The sequence below is a fragment of the Syngnathus scovelli genome, chromosome 16 (genome assembly GCF_024217435.2).
Source record: "Syngnathus scovelli strain Florida chromosome 16, RoL_Ssco_1.2, whole genome shotgun sequence".
Lineage (NCBI taxonomy): Eukaryota > Metazoa > Chordata > Actinopteri > Syngnathiformes > Syngnathidae > Syngnathus > Syngnathus scovelli.
The window spans coordinates 5,021,185-5,042,500 of NC_090862.1; the positions used below are offsets into that span (position 1 = coordinate 5,021,185).

The 21,316-nt window shown below is 45.1% G+C and overlaps 2 protein-coding genes across 4 annotated transcripts in view; one reads left to right on the plus strand and one right to left on the minus strand.

Annotated features, from left to right (window-relative positions):
* wnt9b (wingless-type MMTV integration site family, member 9B) lies at positions 1–5,732 on the minus strand. Its single transcript, XM_049745335.2, has 4 exons — positions 5,469–5,732; positions 4,281–4,534; positions 3,081–3,346; positions 1–2,029 (listed from the first exon to the last, which is right to left on the minus strand). The coding sequence occupies exons 1-4, from the start codon at positions 5,552–5,554 to the stop codon at positions 1,568–1,570; spliced, it is 1,068 nt and encodes a 355-aa protein (XP_049601292.1). The 5' UTR covers positions 5,555–5,732; the 3' UTR covers positions 1–1,567.
* The window catches only part of srcin1a (SRC kinase signaling inhibitor 1a), a 51,601-nt gene continuing 34,714 nt past the window's right edge, over positions 4,430–21,316 (plus strand). For 2 of the 3 annotated variants that reach the window (XM_049745311.2, XM_049745312.2), the window contains exon 1: positions 8,686–9,792. In XM_049745311.2, coding sequence (XP_049601268.1) covers positions 9,771–9,792 — 22 coding nt within the window. In that variant the 5' untranslated portion in view covers positions 8,686–9,770. Of the gene's footprint in view, positions 4,575–6,536; positions 6,653–8,026; positions 8,119–8,685; positions 9,793–21,316 lie in introns of those variants that run through there. The other variant, XM_049745314.2, reaches the window with a different exon arrangement.

Below are 21,316 nucleotides of genomic sequence, written 5' to 3' on the forward strand. Positions count from 1 at the left end.
TCTTACAAACATTTGCCCATTTATTTGTTTGCTTTAAATAAACACTTTTGACATGTGGGAGATATATTACCAGGTTCAAAAGACACAAACATTTTAAAAAACTGACTATCTCAATGAGAGTATAACACCCACCACTCATCGATGGGCATGCTCTTTGGCAAAAAAAAAAAAAAAAAAGAGGAAAAGGTGAGGTAGAAAACAATATGAGCCCTGATGTTCTGTAAAGTCTCACAGGCTTTTGGGCTCTTTTGACCTGCACACATGGACACTTGATTTGCAACTGGGAGGGAAAAAATAGGGAGGCCAATTACGGAGCCACTTTGAAAGCGTTTACAGTAAATATGTGGTAAATTACACTTGAAACAATAACAAATGATCCTCTGGGCTAATTTAAAACTTTAAAGCGTGGTTGTTTTTGATCCCCACATTGTTAACCTCCTTTAGTTCCCCTCTGTAGGCACACATTCATTCCATACAAAAATTTCCATAAACATTTCCATAAGAGCAACTGAAAAGCCTGCGTGGGGTTTTTTTTTTAAACAATAATCATCCTGTACATGCACGCAGTGACAATGTCCTCCAGTGATCTTTTTGAAAAACTCCCTACTGTGTTTTTTTTTATATACTATACTGCACATAACCAGAGCAGTAAGTGCTTTTAACCCTCACTTGACATCGAAAATAAAAATACAGCAGACGTGAAAGACAGACAGGTAGGTTCATTCAGAGCGTAAACTACAAAAAAAAAAAAAAGCAGCAATAGTAAATCAGATACATTAAAAAGATTAACAGTACCTGATTGTAATGCTCATTTGGGATTTTCAGCGCATCCAGCACATTGGACAAATGTGCTGAGTCGCGTGAAAATCTCAAAATCAAGGGTGCTATTTTATGCCATCGCAAACCAGGTGAAAGAATTTTTTTATTTCTTGGAAAATGTGCTATCCTGTGTGATGTACCCTTTGGATGCAGAATATTGGGGAAAAATTATCGCAGAATAGTGTGTTTGGTAACGGACATTGACAAAATAACCAAATTGTGTCAATTGGGTCACCATGCAAAAGAAATTAATTACAGTGGAAAGGCTTAACTTAATTTGCTTTTAAGACTTAAATTTCTGCATTGCAACAAGCTCTTTCAGATTGGGAAAAATTCTTAAAACACCAAAACAACCAAAATGTGTCAAGAAAGAAACATCGTCAAATCCTTGGTGTCCTCCATTGTTGTTTACAATCGACGTGATTTACACTGTTGTCGAGCTTTTCACGTAGCTAACGCGGTAGCCGCGCACGACACTCTCCATTTTGGATTTTCTGTTCCAAGCCTTCCATCTCGCCATGGATGATGTTATCAATTGTTTTGAATGATGAATTAAATACCTTGTTAGGGCCTTAATTGGCAAACACTTGCACAAAGGGCAAGGACATGTCCCAAAACGTGCCACGCCAGAAAACATTAGTCGTCCGTCGGCTGTCAAAGTTCAGCCATGTTTATACCGTATGTGGCTGCTTTGTTAAGTTTCTGCCACATTCCCGGGAGATCTCAGTGTTCTGGAGGATCCTGAGGGCTATGTGCTCTTGCAGGTGTACACCTCCTCCTCACGGACGCACGTCTGGCATTCGACGTGGCAACACCAGCGCACCTGGCAGTGGCAGGAAAGGCTGGTAAGGCGCATGGCCGTGTTGTAGCCGCGGCCGCAGCACAGGTTCTGGCAGCTGGTGTCTTTGGCGCACGAGCGTCCGCCCGTGCCCGCCGAGTAGCGCGATGGCCGGCAAAAGCTAGGCGACTCCTCCAGGTAGACCAAATCGGTGGTGCGGAGACTCTGGCTGTGGCGACGCGGCCCCGCTAGCTCGCTCTCGCCGGTTGCCACGTTGGTGACGCTGAGAACCCGCATGGCTGTGTCGTAGCGGTACTTGAGCAGCCGGCCCGTGTCGTGGAACGGGGACAGCTGCTTCCAGCAAGTCCGTACGGCGCAGGAGCCGGATACCCCGTGACACTTGCAGGTGGTCTTGAGGCCGCTCTTTACCGCCTTGGACAGACAGTGCAAGAAGGGGGGTAGACGGGGGGGGAAACAGAGATGTCAGTTCTCTGGCTTTGATTCATTACCTGCCCTCTTATCTGGGAGGTCTATCTTCACGAAGGCGGACGGTTTCCTGAAGGCGGTCGGCTGCACCTTCTTAGAATGTTTCTGCGTCACTCGCTGGAAACTCTAACATAATGGATGGAGGGCAACTGTCGTATTTCATTTGGCTCACATCTCTCACCCGGACAGCTCGGGCTCTGTTACGACTAGTACTGTCTACTCCGCATGTCTCGTTCCTCAAGCCCGAGGCGTGGCGGGACCTGTGTTGCAAATGCTGGAATCTCTCCTCCTCCCTTTCCGAGCTGCTCACGTAACCAATTTCAACCAACCGCCCCCAAAAACTAGAACATGGAGGGGTACCCCTGATTTGTTCGCTCCATCACTCAGCCATCTGTCTTGGGGAGGGCCAGAGACAGGTCAGATAGCACGGGGGTTAGTCCGACAGGCCCCGGGGTACTTTGGGGTCGAAAAGTTCTGCTTAGTTCCTCCCTCTGCAGGTATGAAACCCTCAGGGGGGGCTTGTGAGTACTATTACTGAGAGATGGCTGAGTGGCTGGAGGGGCCATGCTCTCTTCTCAGACCACATCGGCGTAAAGTCAGGAAAACAGTCAACTCAGATAAGTTAGCTGCCCTTGTTTCTTCCTGTTTTTTTGTTTTGGTTTCATGGGTGAAAGACCCCCGGGCGTTTCTTGTCGATCTCAGAGCGCCACGGTGGTGGTTACCAACATTAGGCGGGATTTATGGTGAGTGCAGTGATTTAGTACGAGGGAAAAAAATCGCTTGCTCGTATATTAAAAAAGAGGCCGTGGTTAAAGTCGCTCCCTCTGCGATATAAGACCTTTAATTTGTAGTCAGCCCGCACAGCAAGCTTTATCATGTCTGAGAACACCTGGCTCCGGTTCTCGTCTTACTGACTTAAAACCAAGTCTAGTCTCTTCTCATGGTGCAGGTAGAGTGAAGAAGAATTTTTTTTTCTATTGAGGCGCTGCGTACTCACCCGAATTCCCACATTGACATTGTGGGCGTCCACTTGAGCTCTCAAGTCTTTGCTAACCCTCTTCTGGCTCAGGAACCTCTTGAGGAACTTGGTGCTGTACTTGAGGTTGTCGCCGCACACCCCCCATTGCCAAGCCTCCCGGTGTTGAATGCCGGGCGAGTCGTCGCAGGTGCAGCGCTCCATGCGGCCCGAGCTGCACGCTTTGGCGAGGGCGTGGGTTAACGCCGCCGACGAAACCGCCAGGAGAAAGGCCGTCTCTTTGAAAGCTGGAACGAACCAGAGTGAAAAGCTTCAGAGGTGATTTTTACACTAGGGGCAAGTTAAAAAATGCCCCACCATAGCCAGCAGCTTTGGCAAAAAACGTTTAATATGTTGCTGAAGCAGAGTTAGCGTGCTAGCTAGTCAGCTAGCGATATTGGTCATAGCGCTAAACAGACAGAAATCCCGAATACCCTTGAATAAATTTGTAAACCCAAATGTTTACAAAGCGTACGCCATGTTGTCATGTCATCGTATCATCCTCCTCTGACCCGTGTTCTCCGTGTCACACTCTGTTATTTGCGTGATCCCTGAGATATCGGCCCGGCGTGTCTATTTTGATCCAATTAATTATTATTTTGACTAAGACGCAGCCTTTTCCCACATGAAAGTAAGCAATCGCGCCACCCTTTTCCTCTGGGAATTGGCCGCTTTTCCTGGCGGATAAAAATAACCACACAGGACTTCAGAGGTCTCCTCCGCCACCACCGCTACCACGGCCGCCATTTGTTGGCAACCTCACTCCCTCATTACTTCCTTGCTGACCTGTTCATCTAGCCCACATGTTGATATGCAGATGTCGCAGCGGTGTTTGATTCAGGCTCAACTCGCAGCTGCACGGACATTTTCTTTTGAACTCAAAGTGATCGCTGATTGATTGGTTAACCGTAAAACATCTGAAAGGTTACTAAAGTTGAGTCACTAAAAAGGTTACTAAAATCCAAGTCATACAAACACTTTAAGTAGTAGGAGGTAGTATAAGACATGAATTATATGTTTGTGTACGGAAAAAACGATTTTCCGATTCAAATCGTTTTTTGGCCTGCCCGGATTGTTGCATGATTGTCTAATGTCTTATGTCCTCTTCAGGTGTCTGTCCATGTGAGTGATAAGGAGAAGAAGAGACGCCACAATGTTCTCGCGAGGTCACAGGTTCCCTACCTCTCTTCAGGAGGCTCCCCCGGCCATCCAGGCTGCAGTTCCAACGCTCGTTGCGGAACTGGTAGCGGCACTCCAGCAGGCTGAGGCGCACCGACTCGCGAAGGGTCTCGGCCAAGCCGGGCTCGCGTCGGCACAGCCTCTTCTGCCGCCGGGAAAGCACCATTTGCTCGCACTGCTTCAGATGGGCCTTGCCTGTCGTCGGCTCGTTGGAGAAGTGGCCAGGCAGGAAGACCAGGGGCTCCCGCCCTGTCAGCCTAGATGTGAACACAAAAAAAAAAAGGCTGAACTACACAGGTATGTTGGTCAAAAAAAATATTCAGATACTAAACACAATATGTAATCACTAAGTATCATACAGTCAAATAATAGAAAATGCTAAAAAATATGTTTTTATATTAATAATGAAAGTAACATGATCAGTTTAATAAAATAAAAAATCTCAGTAACAAAACATGTTTTTATACTACAGCACACTCAATAATAAGTATTATTAAATTAAAATTGTTTTGACATTAAAAAAGCTTTATTTTAGAATGTCTTCTACTAATATAAATTAGTGTCATACACTTAGATAAAATATTTTCACGTTCAAAAAGCCACAAAACAAGGAATTCTATTGATCGGATTCATTGTCATTTTGTTGAAATAGTTTCACTTGACAAGATAGCTTGCTTTTTTAGACTGTAAAAGTTTTTTTTATAATTAAGTATGCACAAATAATTTCATGTGCTAGCTAAAACCTTTATTGACTTATTGCACTGATTAGATTTGTTCAGATAGATTTTTATAAAATAAAAATGACAAAAATCTTTTGTATTACTATATTGCGATCATGTTCACTTGTACAAAGTTGACAAACTATACTCAAGCTTCAGTGAATTTAATTTTGCTGTGAATCCCAATTCACAACATAAGTCATTTAAAGACATACGTAACACAAAAAATGGAATTGGAATCGCTTTTGAAGACAACAAATTATAAATCAAAGTTAAACGCACCGCATTATAACGCAGCAGCAACAAAACTAACAACCACAACAGCAACAAGGTGCGTGCAGGAGAAACCTGCCCTTCAAGCTGCGACCGAAAGGAGATCAAATAAAATTCCAAATGCGCATGTAACGCGTGCATTTCTCATTTAGCGCCTCTAAAAACATTTGGAAAGCAACAAGTGAAAAAGTTTGCTGACCCAAAGTAAGCCGCGCTGTGCGACAGAATGATGCAGAGTGCAACCAGGCGCAGTAGGCAGGCGGTCCGCGGGAGCCTAGAGCGCATGTTGCCGGCTCGGTTCTGCTCTTCATCGCGCTGATTCTGCCCAAGGAGAAAGTCCGAGCCGTGTTGGCCGGCTCGCCTCTTTAAGGCGGGAGGGGGAGGCAGGAGGGTGACGTATCTATCGTCCTCACTCGAGTCGCTCTCCACTTTATGAGTTGAGGTGCCCTCCCACAGTCAATGAACGCCACCCAGGTGGATGCCGCTGCAGGGGAAGCTCGTTTACCTGCCGCCATCGCCACCACATCCACGTCACAGTAAACAAAACATTGCGGGGAGCCGAGCGAGCATTAAAGTGCATTAAGCAAATTCAAAAGAATCATGAGGATAGTTTGAGTGGTGCCAATTTTCTGGAAATATTAACTCTTGAATTTTTTTTGTAGTATTTTGTTTAAAAAGTGGCGCTAATCTGCAAGAATATGTTTTTACGGTCATGTTAATATGAAAACAATTTGTGCGTGGCCATGTTGAAAATCAATTCGAGGGAGTTGCGCCATCTAGTGGTGTGTTAACATTTTAGTCCTGCTTCACTGAAGCTGAGAAAAAAAAGTACACTAACGTTATGCCTTTCTCATGCCACTAGGGGGAGCCCGCGTACCGCCATCACAGTTCTAGATGAAGTTAGTTATTAACAAGGGTTCTGTAGGTTAGGGATGTCCATATTTTTTTTTCCCCTTTGAGGGTCCAGAGGAGAGGGTGGGGGTCTTTACATGGGTCCTCCTAAATAAATTGGGCCCACAGATTGGCTTCAATGCAACTCACCACTGCCCAGTAGGACATAGCTGACCAGCCAAAATTAGAGCCCAAAAAAATAAATAAGATGTTGAATTCATGCAACTCTGCTGACTCACCATGCCAGTTAGACAAAAATAAATTTTCACGTGTACACTCAATGTACTGAACTATACTGTACAGATGATCTATGCTTTTGTTCTCCCCCCCCCTGCAGACCACTCACCCTCCTTCTCTCGCTTCGTCTGTATTTCAGGTGGCCAATCCTCCAAAGAGTTGTTACCTTGGAAACGCCACCCTATGTATTTATAGAGCGCCACAGTGCGAAAAGAGAGCGGCGGGCAGAGTGCTGCTGAGGGTCCTTTTCAGCAGGTACAGCGCTAGGCCTCGCTCTCAAACATGACAATCGTACACATCACTCCGGATCAATTTGACCACCGGCGAGAATCCGAATTAATCCGACAAGATATGCAGCGTCACACTCTGCTTCCCTTGCGTGACCTTTCGGGGTGAGGATCTTTCTGTGAGATGTCACAAATATTCATTCCACAGCACATTCCCAAAATGTCTTGAGATCAACCAGCAGCCATTTCTGCCAATGTTAAGAGTTGCTGTATAGCGTGCACGGTGACTTGCATTTGTTTGGCTTGCAGAAAAGCACAGAAGGTGCTCAGCGCCGTGCCTTGTCCTTAACACCCACACGCACGCACACGCGCTAACATACACGCTCACACGATGCGCGGAGTCAGTGAGTCCACGATTGGCCATAATGCATTATAAAGGCAAGTCCTCTCCGGCCGTTCACGTCGCCATGGCAACACAGGCCTTAGCATGTGATTGGCAGTGGACTGAGGCCTTTTTGGTTTCGCGACATAGCAGAAATGTATTGTTGTCGTGGAGTAAATGCTGTTTTGTTAGTTGTCACTAAAACACCCTCTCACCCTCTTTTTTTTTTTTTTTTTTTCCCACCCTCTCAGCTTGCTTTGACTCCTTATCTCCTCTGGGAGGTTGAAACTGCTACAACGCACACGCATGCCTAGGAGAAGAAAATAAACAGGCATAAAGCAGCATGCAATTTCATGGCAGTTCTATTATCTAAAGTGCATGCTGGGAAATAAAATTGCATTTTTAACGGCCAGCATGCAATATGCACCATTTAAGAATGACAGTGAGTGTTGAGCATTCTTTGAGTTTGATCACAATTGTGTATTATATTCAATTTATTTTATTTCTGTATGGTTTAAATTTTTGCTTTCAATACTGTATCGTTGCAGCGAGCTCCCACAGAAAAAATCGCGACCCGGTTTTTATTCACCGTACACACGAGGTGTAATTTTTAAATAAAGCGCTGTATATGCCTGGCTGATTATTATTTATTTTACATTCTTTGCCATAAAATCTAAAGTACATTTTCACCCGAGCCACTAGATAAAGCTGCGTGTGTTTGGTGTTTGCTTACTTTACATCCCATGAAATGGACCGATAAAAAGCGCCTCAGCTGGGGAGTGAGGCAACCGAAGGCTGGAAATACAGCAACATTTTGTTCTTGTTAGCCACCTAATTATGAAGTTAATCATGTTTTATCGCAGAGAGATGTTCATTGCCGGGCTGCGTTTGCTCATGACCCACGGGAATGCTCGCTAGCTGCGCCCTTAAGGGTTATTGCTGCTAATTTATGCTCGATACATCTCAAGTTAAACACAAGTCAGTGAATGCAACAATTTAATGCAACAACTATCATTGCAGGGATGATTTGGCTTGGCCTACTTTTTGGAGGAGCGTCCCTGCAGACTGGATGGATGGTGCCTATGGACCAGATGGACGTGCTGGACAAACTGGTATGTGTTGTGTAATTGATGCGCGGCGTGAGCATCCATTATTCATCCGTTCTGGTCGTGAATCGGCTCGCATCCGCTTTTATCTTTCCATCTTCTGACATTTCACTTTTTCCTCTTCCTCGCTTGCCGGTTATTACCTTCAATGGTGTGCGGCAAACAAACAAAATAGGTGATGCTCATTTAGTATTGTTTGTTATTTCACAGCAGTTGACACTTGTAGCTTATAGACAATCCCTGCTGTTTAAGAAAATACATTTTTACAACAATAAAAAATGCAAAAAATTATATTTAGATACAGCCTTGATGTGATGCAGAATATTTCCGTCAGTTCCTTTTAAACAGAACTCATTGAGTTAGCATATTTCCGTGACTTTGCACATTCTCACAGTATTATCGGTCTACATGTGTTGCTCCACTGTTTGTGTTCAAATATCCATTGTTGTTTCCGAAATCAAACTGACGAACGATGCTAACTGTTTTGGGTTGTTAGCATCAAGCTAAACAGACTCTACCATTAGGCAAAAGTTTTCAAATGCAGAATTCATTTTTTTTCTTTTTAGTCTGACAGTCAGCTTCAACTGGGAGTGTAATTAAACAGCTTTAAGTCACTTTGTTCAGTTCTTGCCAAAGTACAGCTTATTGAGAAGTGAGTCAGCGCCCACGTCTGGTGTGATGAATAACAGTGAGAGTCGGTTGTTTAACTTGACACCCACGTGCCACCGTCCTGGTGTTCACCGTTTATGCAGGAAGGCTTTGATATTACTTCCAAAGACGGAGAAATTGCCTTTGTTTCATTGTATTTGTTCCAAAATGCTGATGTAGCATTTGACACACTTGGATTATATTGAATCATAATAACCGAGTGATTGCTTGCGAACGTGCACCTCCACTGGTTGCCATGCCGATTCAGCTCCACATCTCTCTCGGTTCCCCGACACACCCTCGTTCATTACTTGGTGTTGTCATTTTTATATTTCAAGCAACCATCCCCTGTGTTGTACCCAGATTTTGGTGTGTCGCCTTTGCCCGCTGTCAGCATCTTCATTTTTGCCCACCCTGCCTTTGAGCTCGTCATGGATTGGCACCTCATATCGTGGCGCCTGTGTCTTTAAGAGAGAAAGTACAATGTTTAATGTGAAAGCAGAGGGAAGCCAGTGAGAGAGGAACGTGTGAATTTATCAACATTTGTGCTTCCTTTCGCAAGCTGTGTGCCGAGGCTCTGTGCACCGGCATGCACCCTCTCCCAACAATTCTGAAGAGCACGCCCCCTCCCTCTCTCTCTTGCTCTCTCGCACTCTCTCTCTCTCTTACTCACTCCCCCCCACCCTATCCCCACCTCCCACCCGGGCGCTCCCTTACACACACCCATACACACACATGCACACACACACATGCACACACATTCACACGCACACACACACTGCTGTCGGGGAGCGCCGCCGCTGGACCGCGGCCATCTCGGCAAAGGGAAAGGGAGTCCGAGCGAGGGCGAAGGGACAAAAGGGGAAGGAAGCGGGAGTGGAGCGACTGGAAGCAGGAGCCCGGCCGGCGCGAGGTGAAGGCGCGACCTTTACGTGGAACAAAAAAGGAGGCGGCAACAAGGAAAGGGGAAACGCGATCACTGTCACGGCTGCAGCGCTCCTTGACGCAGCATGGGCAATGCACCATCCCAAGGCATGTCAAACCCTCTGCTTTTTATTTGATGTGTGTGTGTGCGTGGTGTGCGATTCAACCTGCTGACTGTCACACTGTTTAAGATGGGGGGGCAGGGCCGTGCCGGAGGACAGCGATGCTGGATGCAGGTGGTGCGGGTGAAGCTCAGCTTGGGTTAGAGGTGCTTGGGTTGAGGAAGGGGGTGGTGTCGAGCACAATGTGGTTGGAAGCAGGTGGTGCTTGTGTTTGTGCAGGTGTGTTTGACCAGAAAAAGCTTTACGGGAGCGGTTCTTTATAAGGTGGTGAAAGCCGAAGAGTCATGGTGTGATTAAGGAGACTTTTTCTCCAGAGGCCATGTGGCGAAGGCTATTTTATAATGTCCAGGTCAACCTTCATTCCTTCTATCATCCAGTACTTTTATTTATTTATTTTTTTAATTCTCAGGTGCACGCTGTAGGTGTTCCAATGACAAAATTAAATCGAAGGTCGCAGTGAGCCTTAATGAGGATGCCGATAGTCCGAATGGTTGCGGTTTGTAGTAGATGAAGCCAAAAAGGATGGAACGAAAATTTATGCGGGTAAAACAATCATGTAGTTTGGGCTTTTTCTATATGCTAATGATAATTTAGCACCCATTTTGGGCTGCTATAACCCTTTTAATAATGGAGTAAACAAACTGCAGCAACACATGTGGACAGACAATCTGATCGTACTGTCGTGTACTTTTGATCCTCTGTGAAAAATGATTAATATTAGTGCCGTACTGATGTTTCCAACAATTTTGGATTATGTCGTAGAATTGAAGACCACTTTTTGTGGGCAGTTTTGGTTCTTTTTTGTTGCTCCGCTTTACACTTTTGGCAGCGCATGAACAGAGTTGTCGCATGATGTAGTCATATTGGCCATTAAGAGGATTTATGACGTTTTCATTGGGCGCCACGCACTAGGCGGTTCAACCATTTAGTGCCGATCCAAATTAGGATTGCTCGGCCATTCTCCTTTCATTGGGGTCCATTCAAGGACACACAGAGAGGAGGGAAAAGCACGGAGGGGTGCGTGGGGGTGTGTGTGAAAGTGAACAACAACTGGCACGCTGCGTGAGGATTCAAAGACTTTATCCTCAACCATCATTTAGGCGGACAGTTGAGTGGGCCCGGAGGGGAGGAGATGATCGGACTGAAAGGAAGTTTAGAAGAACGTGAAAGCAAGAAAGGCTAGGATGAGCCGAGCGGCGCGGAGACGCCGAGGGTCTCATCGGTGCCGGAATAAGGTCATCATTTAGAAGGCTCGTAAGTGCTCAACAGCCCCTAAAATCTTTTATTTCGCCTCAGCGAGGAGAATACTTTTTTGCTTCTGTCTCATTCGGGAGCTTAGCGGGGTCACATTCAGGTGACGGCCGACTTAAGCGTGTTTAGACCTTTTGCACTCTGCAGTTTATTTGATTTCATGCTTTATTACGCTAAAGCCTTGTGTCTGTCACAACAGATTTGGCGCCTCTGCGCTTTATTGGGGAACAGCTCAGAGCCTAAATGTTCAAAAACGTGTCATGTTGCGTCTGAACATTCTCGTACAGCAAGCAACATTTGACCCATTTTTGAAGACACCCTGGGTCAAACAATACGATAATCCCGATCCACAACTTTCGAGCACCATCGCCACTGGTGGCAATTAAGCGCAATTAGTTGAACATGGCTAATCTTCCGCGAGGCGCCGCCGCGGCAAGCCGGGTTTCGAACGGCCGACGGAAGTAAGCCCATTATACGTCACGCTACCAGGCTCGAGCGAGGGAATAGCGGAAAAGCCGAGCGGAGCGTTAAAAGCCAACGACGGCTCACGCTGGCGACGATGATGCTATTGTCCACACATGACTGATCTGGCTAACCTTCATGTTCATCTCCTTTTTAAATCTCTCTATCCCATCCCGCAGTGACACTTTGTTCTAAAAAAGAAAAAAAAAATGGTGTGCGGATATCGTTGCAGGAAAGCTACAAATCCAAAACAATAATAGTGTGCAGTCACTTTCAATACCTTCGCACCGATAAACGCGTGATTTAATTAACGCCGCCTTGAAAGTGTCCCCCTAAATTTTAAAACGTACTGCTTTTAACGGCACTATTATTTTATGTTGTCCAAACAATGTAATCAATCCCGCCAAATCAACTGAAACCGGGATTTACTAGCGATTCTCCCATTTATTGCACTTTTAATTACAAACACTGTTTCGCAAGCGCACCAGTTTGAATCTTCATCAGTTACCCTTCACTTTGCCTGAGGACATTCTTAAATCCCACTTTTTTTTTTATCTTCTGCTTTTCCTTCTTTTCCTCAGCCAAGTGCGCTTAGATGTTTATCCAGAGCGCATAAACAGCAAAGCTTTATTTTCAAGACTGATCATCACAAGTCGACTGCCATCAGCGTGTTTTCGCTTATTGGACGTCGCGCACCTGCTCCTTCTCAATGCACAAAGAAACCGCCGGCTCTGCCTTGTGATTGGCTGGCGATGATGCAATGTTTCACGGCAGGCGTCGGCAGCCAGTCGCTCTCTTGTTTTCGGGGCATGTCAGATAGTAATTGACCCTTTTGGGAGCAGCGTTGTGAGATGAAATCTGATAGTCATGCGCACATGAATAAGACTTATCGTATTCGGTTGGCTCGTGGAGTAACATTTACGTTTATGCTTTTTTTTTTTTTTTTGACACACGTCCTAGACGCCTAATTAACACACAGCGCCTGTAGTCTCAAGCTTGTTAATCATTCAATAGTTTTTATCCTCCATTCATTTTCTTCACCTCTGTGTGCGCGGAGTGGTGACAGAAAAATAATGCAATAATTCGAGCACTTGTCATTACTGTTGCGTCATCACGATGGCCGTTTGTTAGCAGCTTTTTGTTGTCAGCGGCCAATGTGTCATTAAGCATCAAGCGTCAAGTCAAAGCAATTTCTTCTTATTTATTACAGTCATTATAAACCAGGTTTGACGTGAAATTCAATTTTTTTTTAATGGATTTTGACAAATTGACCTCCACCATATGCGGACTGAATTTGTAAAGCTCCGTTGCATTAGTTAACACAGTTAACACCTTTCGTGTTGATGTTTGGCAGATTTCTAGTGATGCTGAGGTTACAGGTCAATATATGGATGAAAGAGACCAACCTCATGCTAGGCTACCAAAATGGCAGTGCCATCTTTTAAATGGCAAACTGAGAATATTGATTGCCAGATTGGGATCTAAAAATAAAGCTTGTAATATCGTCCCCCCTGTTACTGTGTGGTCTTCTGACGTTACGTCACGCTGGTTTTCCTCACCTGGTCGAGAACTACTTCCTGGTCTCTGTGCTGCCGCCCAAAATTGCGCCGAGCAAGGCGATCGTGAGCGCTCGCTAAGAGAACAAAGAGCGATGAGCCAAGCGGCGCTTTTGGAGGAAATGAGCTTGGCGACGTTAGCGAGGCGCTGGCACAAGTGTTAATAGTCCCCCCCCCCCCTTGCGATGGTTCCCTCCTACGTTCTACCTCTTATCAACTCTGATTTTCATTCCCCAGATGCTCTGGCAGGAATATAAAACAGGCGGCACAGGCGCTGATGATTCGGGGCCCAGATTAGCCTCCTTCTGTTTCCAACTGGATCCAACTTCTCACTTATTGCATTCTGGTTCTACACTGGTCCACCTCGATTGTCTCGCTCGATTCATCGGATTCCGTAACCTGAAATCCCCAAAGTGACGCTGATGAAGAATCACTTTACAAATCTTCCTTCCCGTTGTCTCAATTGCCTTTGAGCTAAAGAAAGAATTTAGATTTTCATCCTGCATCCCTGTTAGCTTTTAAACCAGCACTGTGTTTCTTTTTTTATGTGCTTTCCGTTCTCCAGATCGATATTTGAGTGAGTTCACGCTAAGTCTCTGCAGCAAAGCTTTGCAAGAACCTGCTCACAGTTTAGGTTGGATTAGAAGGTTACGTTTGTTGGCTGGTTTGTTGGGAGCAGGTGGAGAAATATTAAAATCCCAAAATATTAAAACCAATGTAGGGTTGAAGATGAACAAGGAATGTGTTGGTACTCTGCAGTTTAAATCAGGCACTTCGACCTGCGGAGGAAATCTAGCCGAAGGAAAGACAAGGAAAAAAAATCCATATTTTGCTAGTAAGAGTCGGGCATCTTATTAACACCCCAAAAAAAAAATCCATGTCGTTTTTGAAAAGTGGTGAAGCAGTCCAGGACTTTCAACACAGTCTTCCAGTTGATCAGGCACAACATCGCATGCGAAGTCGGCGGCCGCGCCCGACCCAACTGCCACAAACTATCAGGGCAGTGACTATGAAAAGGTCACATCCTTCTTCCTCGCCCCCCCTTGAGACCGACCTGTTCTCTTTTTAGTCCATCCAACGCTCGATGCCTCACCATCGATCAGCCGGCTCGCGTTCATCTCCTCAGTCCGATGTGTTAATGGCAAAAGCATGGCTCTCACGCCTGTGTATGGCATTGACATTTTTTTGAAACATTGCCAAGGAGCATGAAAAAAACCCGACAGGCAGAAGAAATATTATCTTCTGCTGAGATTTTCTCAGGGCTGTAAAAGAATTAGCATTTTCTTGCATCTATTTTGAGTGTGGCTGGAACAGATTAATAGCATTTCCATTCATTTCAATAGGGAAAGGTAATTTGAGATACACGGTGGCTTGCAATTCTTCCATGGCTGTACGATTTAATCATTCGCCGGTCTTTTCATCAGCCACTTCAGCTCGACCTCTTCTATTCAATGGCAGGAGGTAATCACAGCCAAGCTGCAAGGATCTTTGAAGGTCGTCTTATTGCGCTGATATTCCCTTTTCCGCTTCTTGTTCCTTCCCTTGTGTGGCGTTATGCAAAGGCATCCATGCGCCGGCGCCCAACAATGAACAAATTTCATTGTCACACCTTCAGCCTTCCTCCGAGCTGAAAGGAGGGCGGCCGCCATGATCCCGCGGACGAACCGGTGGGTGTCCACGACAATAGCGGAACATCGTGTTTGTTATTCCGTCCGTTGTTGCCGCGTTTGTATTCGCCATCTGTCTCCTCCTCAATATCTGACGTGTTCATTTGGAGAGAACATAATGGCACAAAAGCCTGGCTGGACTGAGGTCGAGGAGACTTCCATGAGATATGTTTTCGCTTGAACGAAGGATGGAACGACCGTACGGCGAAAGCCAAAGAATTCTTTGAGCTTCTTTTTGGTACTGATAATGACTTATAATATCTCGGGCGGGATGGAAGATGGAAATATAGCATCCAGTGTGTTTAATGCTCCCTGACAAGTGGATCGCTGCATTAGCGGCAACGCTTGTTTATGGAATTGCCTCACGGCGTTGCACATACTCATTGCATGTAGCCCGCCTGAGATAAACGGCCGCGATGGGTCTGACGGGGGAAGAGGGGGCGGGGTGCAAGTCTGTCAGGAACGGGAGAGAGGCCTGACACGTCGGAGAGAAAAATAATCTGCCGCCCGAAGATGGTTGCAGGCTACAATCAGCGCATGTTTGGATGTTTTGCTTTCCTTGACGCCATATCAGGATGGACGCGCTGTTTGATTGACTAAACTTTGACACACACGTGTCACATGCTAAGGCGCTAGCTCCCCTTCTGCCGTTACTAGGAAACAGGAGTCGTGTGGAAATAGTGGAGAGTAAGTGGACCGGTGGAGAGGTGTAACACGATTACGCCCAGCCGCCCTCTGGGGGTTCAAATCTCAAATAAACGTTTGACACCGAACACATTTTCGAGTCGTCGGTGGGTTTTTGACTCCTGTCGCTTCTCTCGGTGGCTCATTTTTATTTTTATTTCTTGCCACCCTGAATCTCAACTTCAAATACTCACAGCCTTTTGCATTCCCTTTTGTGTTTTTAGTGGCTTTGTGAAAACAAAGTTTTCGGTGCGTAACGACTGACTCAACTGTTGTTTGCTTCCTCGTGTTTGATGTTCAGTTATGAAATATTTTGAGCATTGTTGCTTTGGCTCGTTCAGTCATTTGTTTTTAGTTAGAAACACAACCAAGTTCACGCTGGCAAATCCCCAATGAATCGTTACGCTCCACCACTTAGACGCTCATCGCCGCATAATCACTATTTAGCGTCTAATAAATGTAAGTGGCTGCTGGCCCGGGCGAGTCTAACACAAATTGACACGAGCGCCGCAGCTCGCCGAGTCACCATCGACTGTCCTGATCTGTGTCACAGCTCGCCGCGTTCTATGATGTCGCACAATCGATGGGGACACAAAAGTCACCACGCCCTCGTTACTCTCGTGCGTCGGGATTTTAAAAACTTTTTACATCAAGTATTGACTCGAAAATGATTCAATAATAATAAGTATGATGAAAATACAGTAGCATAGCGGGCCTTTGTGTTCGTCATAAAACACTGTACTGTGGAGACAAAAAAAAAATTCAAACATTGATTTTTGCTACAATACTTTTCAGAATCAGTGCTCTGGCATCTCCACGGAACACGAGCCAAGGTTATAAAAGTAAGAGAGGTAGCGAGAGTTGTCGATTCATTTGTAGTTGCTTGTTTACACCCAGGGCGCTTACTTGCACAGCATACAAATGCGAGTTCAATTTGAGTCTGCTTCTAAACTGCATTATGTGTTTTTGTGTGTTGTTGGTGTTTACTCATTGTTTTTGTGTGGCAATGACAGCTGCTACCTTTAAAAGAAAGAAAAAAAAAAAAGATTTGTTGTTGCATGCAAATGAGATGCCTGCCAGAGTGAGCGCCTGGAGAACTGATGTGCCCACCTCTTCGACTTTGCGATTCCTTTCCTCTTCTCGTATCGATCCGTGTCGCCGGGTGACATTTGCACCAATGAAGGCGATCGAGTGTGCAGATTAATCACACGTAATTGTTTGGCGTGGCGCTTTAAACAAAGGGAACATCATTTTTTTTTTCGCCTTTTCAAAGTGCTCCTGATGAACATCCTTCCAGCGTTGTCTGGCTTCCGGTGAGCATCATATTCCGGATCATTTCTGCCGTGACAGCACAGACTGACTCAGCATTAAAGTCATAATTAACCTCCTGAACTTGAATTAATATCATCGCAGCCCAGCTCGCCCCGCGGACCACTCGGGTGTCCGGGGGTCACTACCTGCTGACTCTGTTGTAAATGAATGCTGATACCTTAGGCCATGACACTCCAATCTCATTTGCTCCTTTCCGCAAGTCAATGCGACTGACCGGAATTCATCCAGGACAACGTTTAATCAAATATAACTGACTGAAGTTCACGAAGGCCGGTTTTTAATAAATGTGATCGACTGGAGTCGACGCATGTAATCAAATCCACCTGGTTAATATAAATGTACAGGTTAGGAAAAGCGATGGATTGATGGATGGAGAGCATCTAAGCTAGTGTTTAGCATGATTGACATGTTCCTGCTTCTTTGTGTCTTTGCACCTGCATCATTCAGGCGCCATCCTCAAATGACGCTTCCCGCTTGTGTGGCTTTAGTTGGCACGAAACTCCTCCATATGCTCTCAAGCTTCGGAAGCGTGTGCCCACATGTTATCTTCGCGATGCGGAGGCGTAATCTGGTTGAAGATTTGACAGTCGGCGCCTCGTATTTTAGCCGTCTTGAGCCGAGCGCGGTGTTTATCGCCGTCGTCGTCTGCGGCGATCGGTGATCAAATTCTTTATGTCTTGTGACAGCCGGGCGGTGAGGCAACATCACGAGGCCTGCATTTTCTGTCATGTTTGATGTTTTTCACTTACCGTCACTGTAATATTTTTTTGGGGGTGTGGAAGAAATGGAATTTCTTTGCAAGTTCACTTTGTGTTACCGTCCATTTTGTTGATTCATAGTTTTTGGTTTTTCATTTAATAATAATAATAATAATAGTAAATTATAAATAATAATCTCATGTACATTTTAATTAATAAATTGTTTATTTTTGTTCAACAAGTTAATTTATAACCCAATCCAAGTATTATCGACATTTTCACTTTTTTTTAATTATATTCAATAATATAGCCAAATTAAAAATGTACAGTACATTTTTAGAACATATTTAAAATACAATATTTAAATATACTAAATTTACTAAATTATGTGTCTAACATTTTTAATGTTTTTAATTATTTAAAAATAATAGTGTCAATATAATGATAAAAAAAGTTTTGGATTAATAACAAGATAAAATGGTGTATAAATAGATATACTGTAAATCAAAGTATTTCATCTAAATCTTTTTTCTAAATTGCTGCGCGTTGAGTGTTTTAGCGCTGTCAGCTAACCAATCAGGCAGCAGCACCACCCTCCTCCTCCTCTGGTGACTTTTGCCATCATTATTCCTCCACTCCAAACTCAAATAGGCCACTATAGTTTTTGTGTCTCTGTGTTTCTTTGGACATTTTCAGTCAATTAGTCTCAGCACTCCTCTTTCCAGCCTGCCGTGCTTCTCTCGCTCTCTCTCTCTCTCTCTTCATCCGAGGGCTCGACTTAGCATAATCAAACACTTGTGTGCTTGCTGCCTGTGCGTACACAATCCCCAGGCCCTTTGCTATTAGATGAACAGATTAGAGAAGCAGCTTGATGTCATGAAAAAAGCTTGTTTGCTGGAATGAAGGACGCGTGATCAGGTGCAGTGTTGTTCTCACAAATAGCGGACAGCGTCATTGTAGACTATGACGCTCGGCCAGTCCTTTCATCACTGGCACCTTTTCACGCAGCGGCATGTCGGAAAGTGGAAGTGCATCTGCCGCCTGGAGCTCTTGCGTCCAGAGGTTGAATGCAAGTAAAGAGCAAGCGACGCCATTAAAGGAGGCCCGCTTTTGTATACGCTCAATGTTCTATGTAGGCTACTTTCTCATCTCGGCAGAACCGTCCTGGCATTCTGCAGGCGGGTAGTAACAGTGAACAGTACGGATATAGGAGATTGATTTTTTTGTTTTTTGAGGAGGGGATGTTTGGGGAGGACTACCAGGTGTTCCTGCCTGATGTTGGTCAGGTGTTGATGTTGAGATGCAAGGATGCTGCCGACGGAGGTAAGCAGTGTCCAGCTATATTTTGCAAACGGCCATCTGGCCCAGTCTAGCCTGCAGGATAGCAATTTTGAGCCGCTTCCAAAAAAATCCTTGTTTTGTTGTGTTGCTATTATAGGGATTTTTTTTTTTTGCAAAATCGAGATCAAATAAATAAGCGGTGAGTTTTGTTGTCGGAAATCATTTAATGCTCCTGCGGCTGAATTTCATTGTCGGAGTATGTCTGAAATTTTTTTTAGGGTCTATAATAATATGATCCCAAAATAAAATCTGAAAAAAAAATGTGAAAGGCTCGTCAAACCTGCCGATTTTAACGATAATGGATGATTTTCTGTGTGACGTGTCAAACTAGTGGCGTTTTCATCCTGATGCTATCTACAACTACATTGTGGTCATTTACTGTATTGCCATTGCCACGTCAACAAATGATTTTCTGTTCAAATCATCGACTCGAGTAGAGGCCTCTCAGTCCCTCCGTGCTGTCGAGCCCATTTGATGCATTCCAAGGTTAATTTGAGGCTTGAGTAATGACAAGTAACTGCAAAAAAAAACTGAGTACTTATTGGCAAAAAGGGAAGCGGGCAAGGCATCGACGCGTTTGCTCCCTCCGCCTTTTTAAAGTCGCTTCCGAGAGGACGGGAGCAGACAGTGTGGCCAATTAGCCGGCTCCACTGAAGTGAACACGCTCTCTCTTTGAAGTGCACGGACATCCATACTGCCAATGTGCAAGAAAAATGAGCATTGATTGTGGAGTGAACATTCGTCTCACTCACCCACCATATCAATAATAACTCTCTGATGGAAGGGGAACAGCAAAATTGACATTGACTCCGCCATCTTCTCCCGTCTTTCGATCTCTGATCGGTCTTTAATCCTTTAGAATTACGGATAGTTATGATTGGCATCTCGGCGGTGGTACAATCCGACATGTTTAATTAGTTTTGGTGCTTTGGTATTCTTTGAACACAAAAGGTGCAGCAACACAATACAACAGTACTCACCGTCATATCTTCTTTATCCTCTGCAACGATCTGAGAGGAGCTGACTCTGTCTTAAGGCCAAGGTTGTCTCCATACATCCAAAATGTGAGTCAATTTTCCACCTTTGCGTTTGAGATATTTTAGGAACGATTGGTTTCAGCAAGGATTCCCCCAAGAGTGCTTTTCTCACTTTCAGTACCGCATTTCAATGACTTTGAGGACTTTTATGTGAAGGAAAAAAAAAAAGGACCAACCTTGAAGTAACAAAAAGCATTGTCAGACATTACCCGAGCCAGGATTCATTTTCAAATAATCACTGATGAGTTAAGTCAACAAAGATCTCCGCTCATTGCCAATCATTCCTCGCCTGACAGACAGGAAGACATCACTTTGTTCAGGGAAATGAAATGCGCTGTTTGGCTGCAGAAGGGATAGCAATGGAAGGATTTAAGGAGCGTATGCATGATGGAGATAAGCGACAGATAGACAGCCAGCCGGGCACCCGTCCTCCGCCGCACGCCAGCTGCCGCCAAAACGGCGACACCACGCTACGCTTGCGCTGTCAGGCAAGGACTCGTGAAGGTCACAGGAAGAGAGCTACCTCGCCGAGCGTTCAAGCTGAGCATAAAATTGGCTAACTTTCCCTGCTTGGGATGATATTTTAGCTCGTGTCCTCCATCCTTAACAGCCCGCACTTTACTTGATGTATAACTTGATCCCGTATGTACATAATCATATCTCGGTTTGATATATTGCGATGCTGTGTGCGCCACCGGGGAAGGTTTTAAAGGTAGACAACGGAGGTCACAAATTTTTTTTTAGTGGTCTAATTTTTTTTGTGCTTTTGAGCAATACGCTACTTTGACCATGTGGTCTAAATCCAGCCAAAGTCTTCATTTGCATAACTTCAAAAGTGCAATCAATGTTCAGCAAACTGGCTGAATTGCAATACCCTGAACAGAGAAGAAACTATCCCACCTTTTTAATCAAACTACTTTCCTAAAACTTTCCCTGGGAACTACTGGATGTGGACATGACTTCCTGGGGCTTCTCTCTGATTTTTAATCAGAACTTAGAATTTGGCACAAGACCGGTTTTCATCTGGCACACATGGCAGTAAGCAAATTAACTTTGTCTCCTCCCAAGGCTTCTGTTCTGCGGCGCTGGCCATGAATAAGTCAGCACCCAATGGTGCCTTGGCCTAATGAGCTGCTTTGCATCGCACCACCGTCAGCCCTTTTTCTCCCCCCCCGAGGCGACGATCGCCTTAAAGTCGCTGCCAATGCTGTGCCCTTGACATCGCTTCTACATGGTCCGACTCGTCCGGGACCTAAGTGCTTCTGATGAGTGAGGATCTGTGTCTCACGGGTGAATGGCTGAGCACTTGGTGAATCTGGGTCAGACCTTACGTGACGGACAGCCAGCCATTGTCACCACTCAGACACCTAAAAAGGTCGAGCTGTAACGTCCTCAGCGGGTAGGGACCGTTTCGTGATGGACCGGGATTCTCCTCCCGTGAGGCTCTCACTCCTTTTGACACGTCTCTCCTCACCCGTAATC

Bases quoted from the DNA above. Each gene is read 5' to 3' on its own strand.
- wnt9b (XM_049745335.2), bottom strand. From the start codon at position 5,554: ATGCGCTCTAGGCTCCCGCGGACCGCCTGCCTACTGCGCCTGGTTGCA. The intron at 4,535-5,468 runs GTCAGCAAACTT...GTTCACATCTAG, and splicing joins CACAGCGCGGCTTACTTTGG to GCTGACAGGGCGGGAGCCCC. The intron at 2,030-3,080 runs GTGAGTACGCAG...TGTCTGTCCAAG, and splicing joins ATGTCAATGTGGGAATTCGG to GCGGTAAAGAGCGGCCTCAA.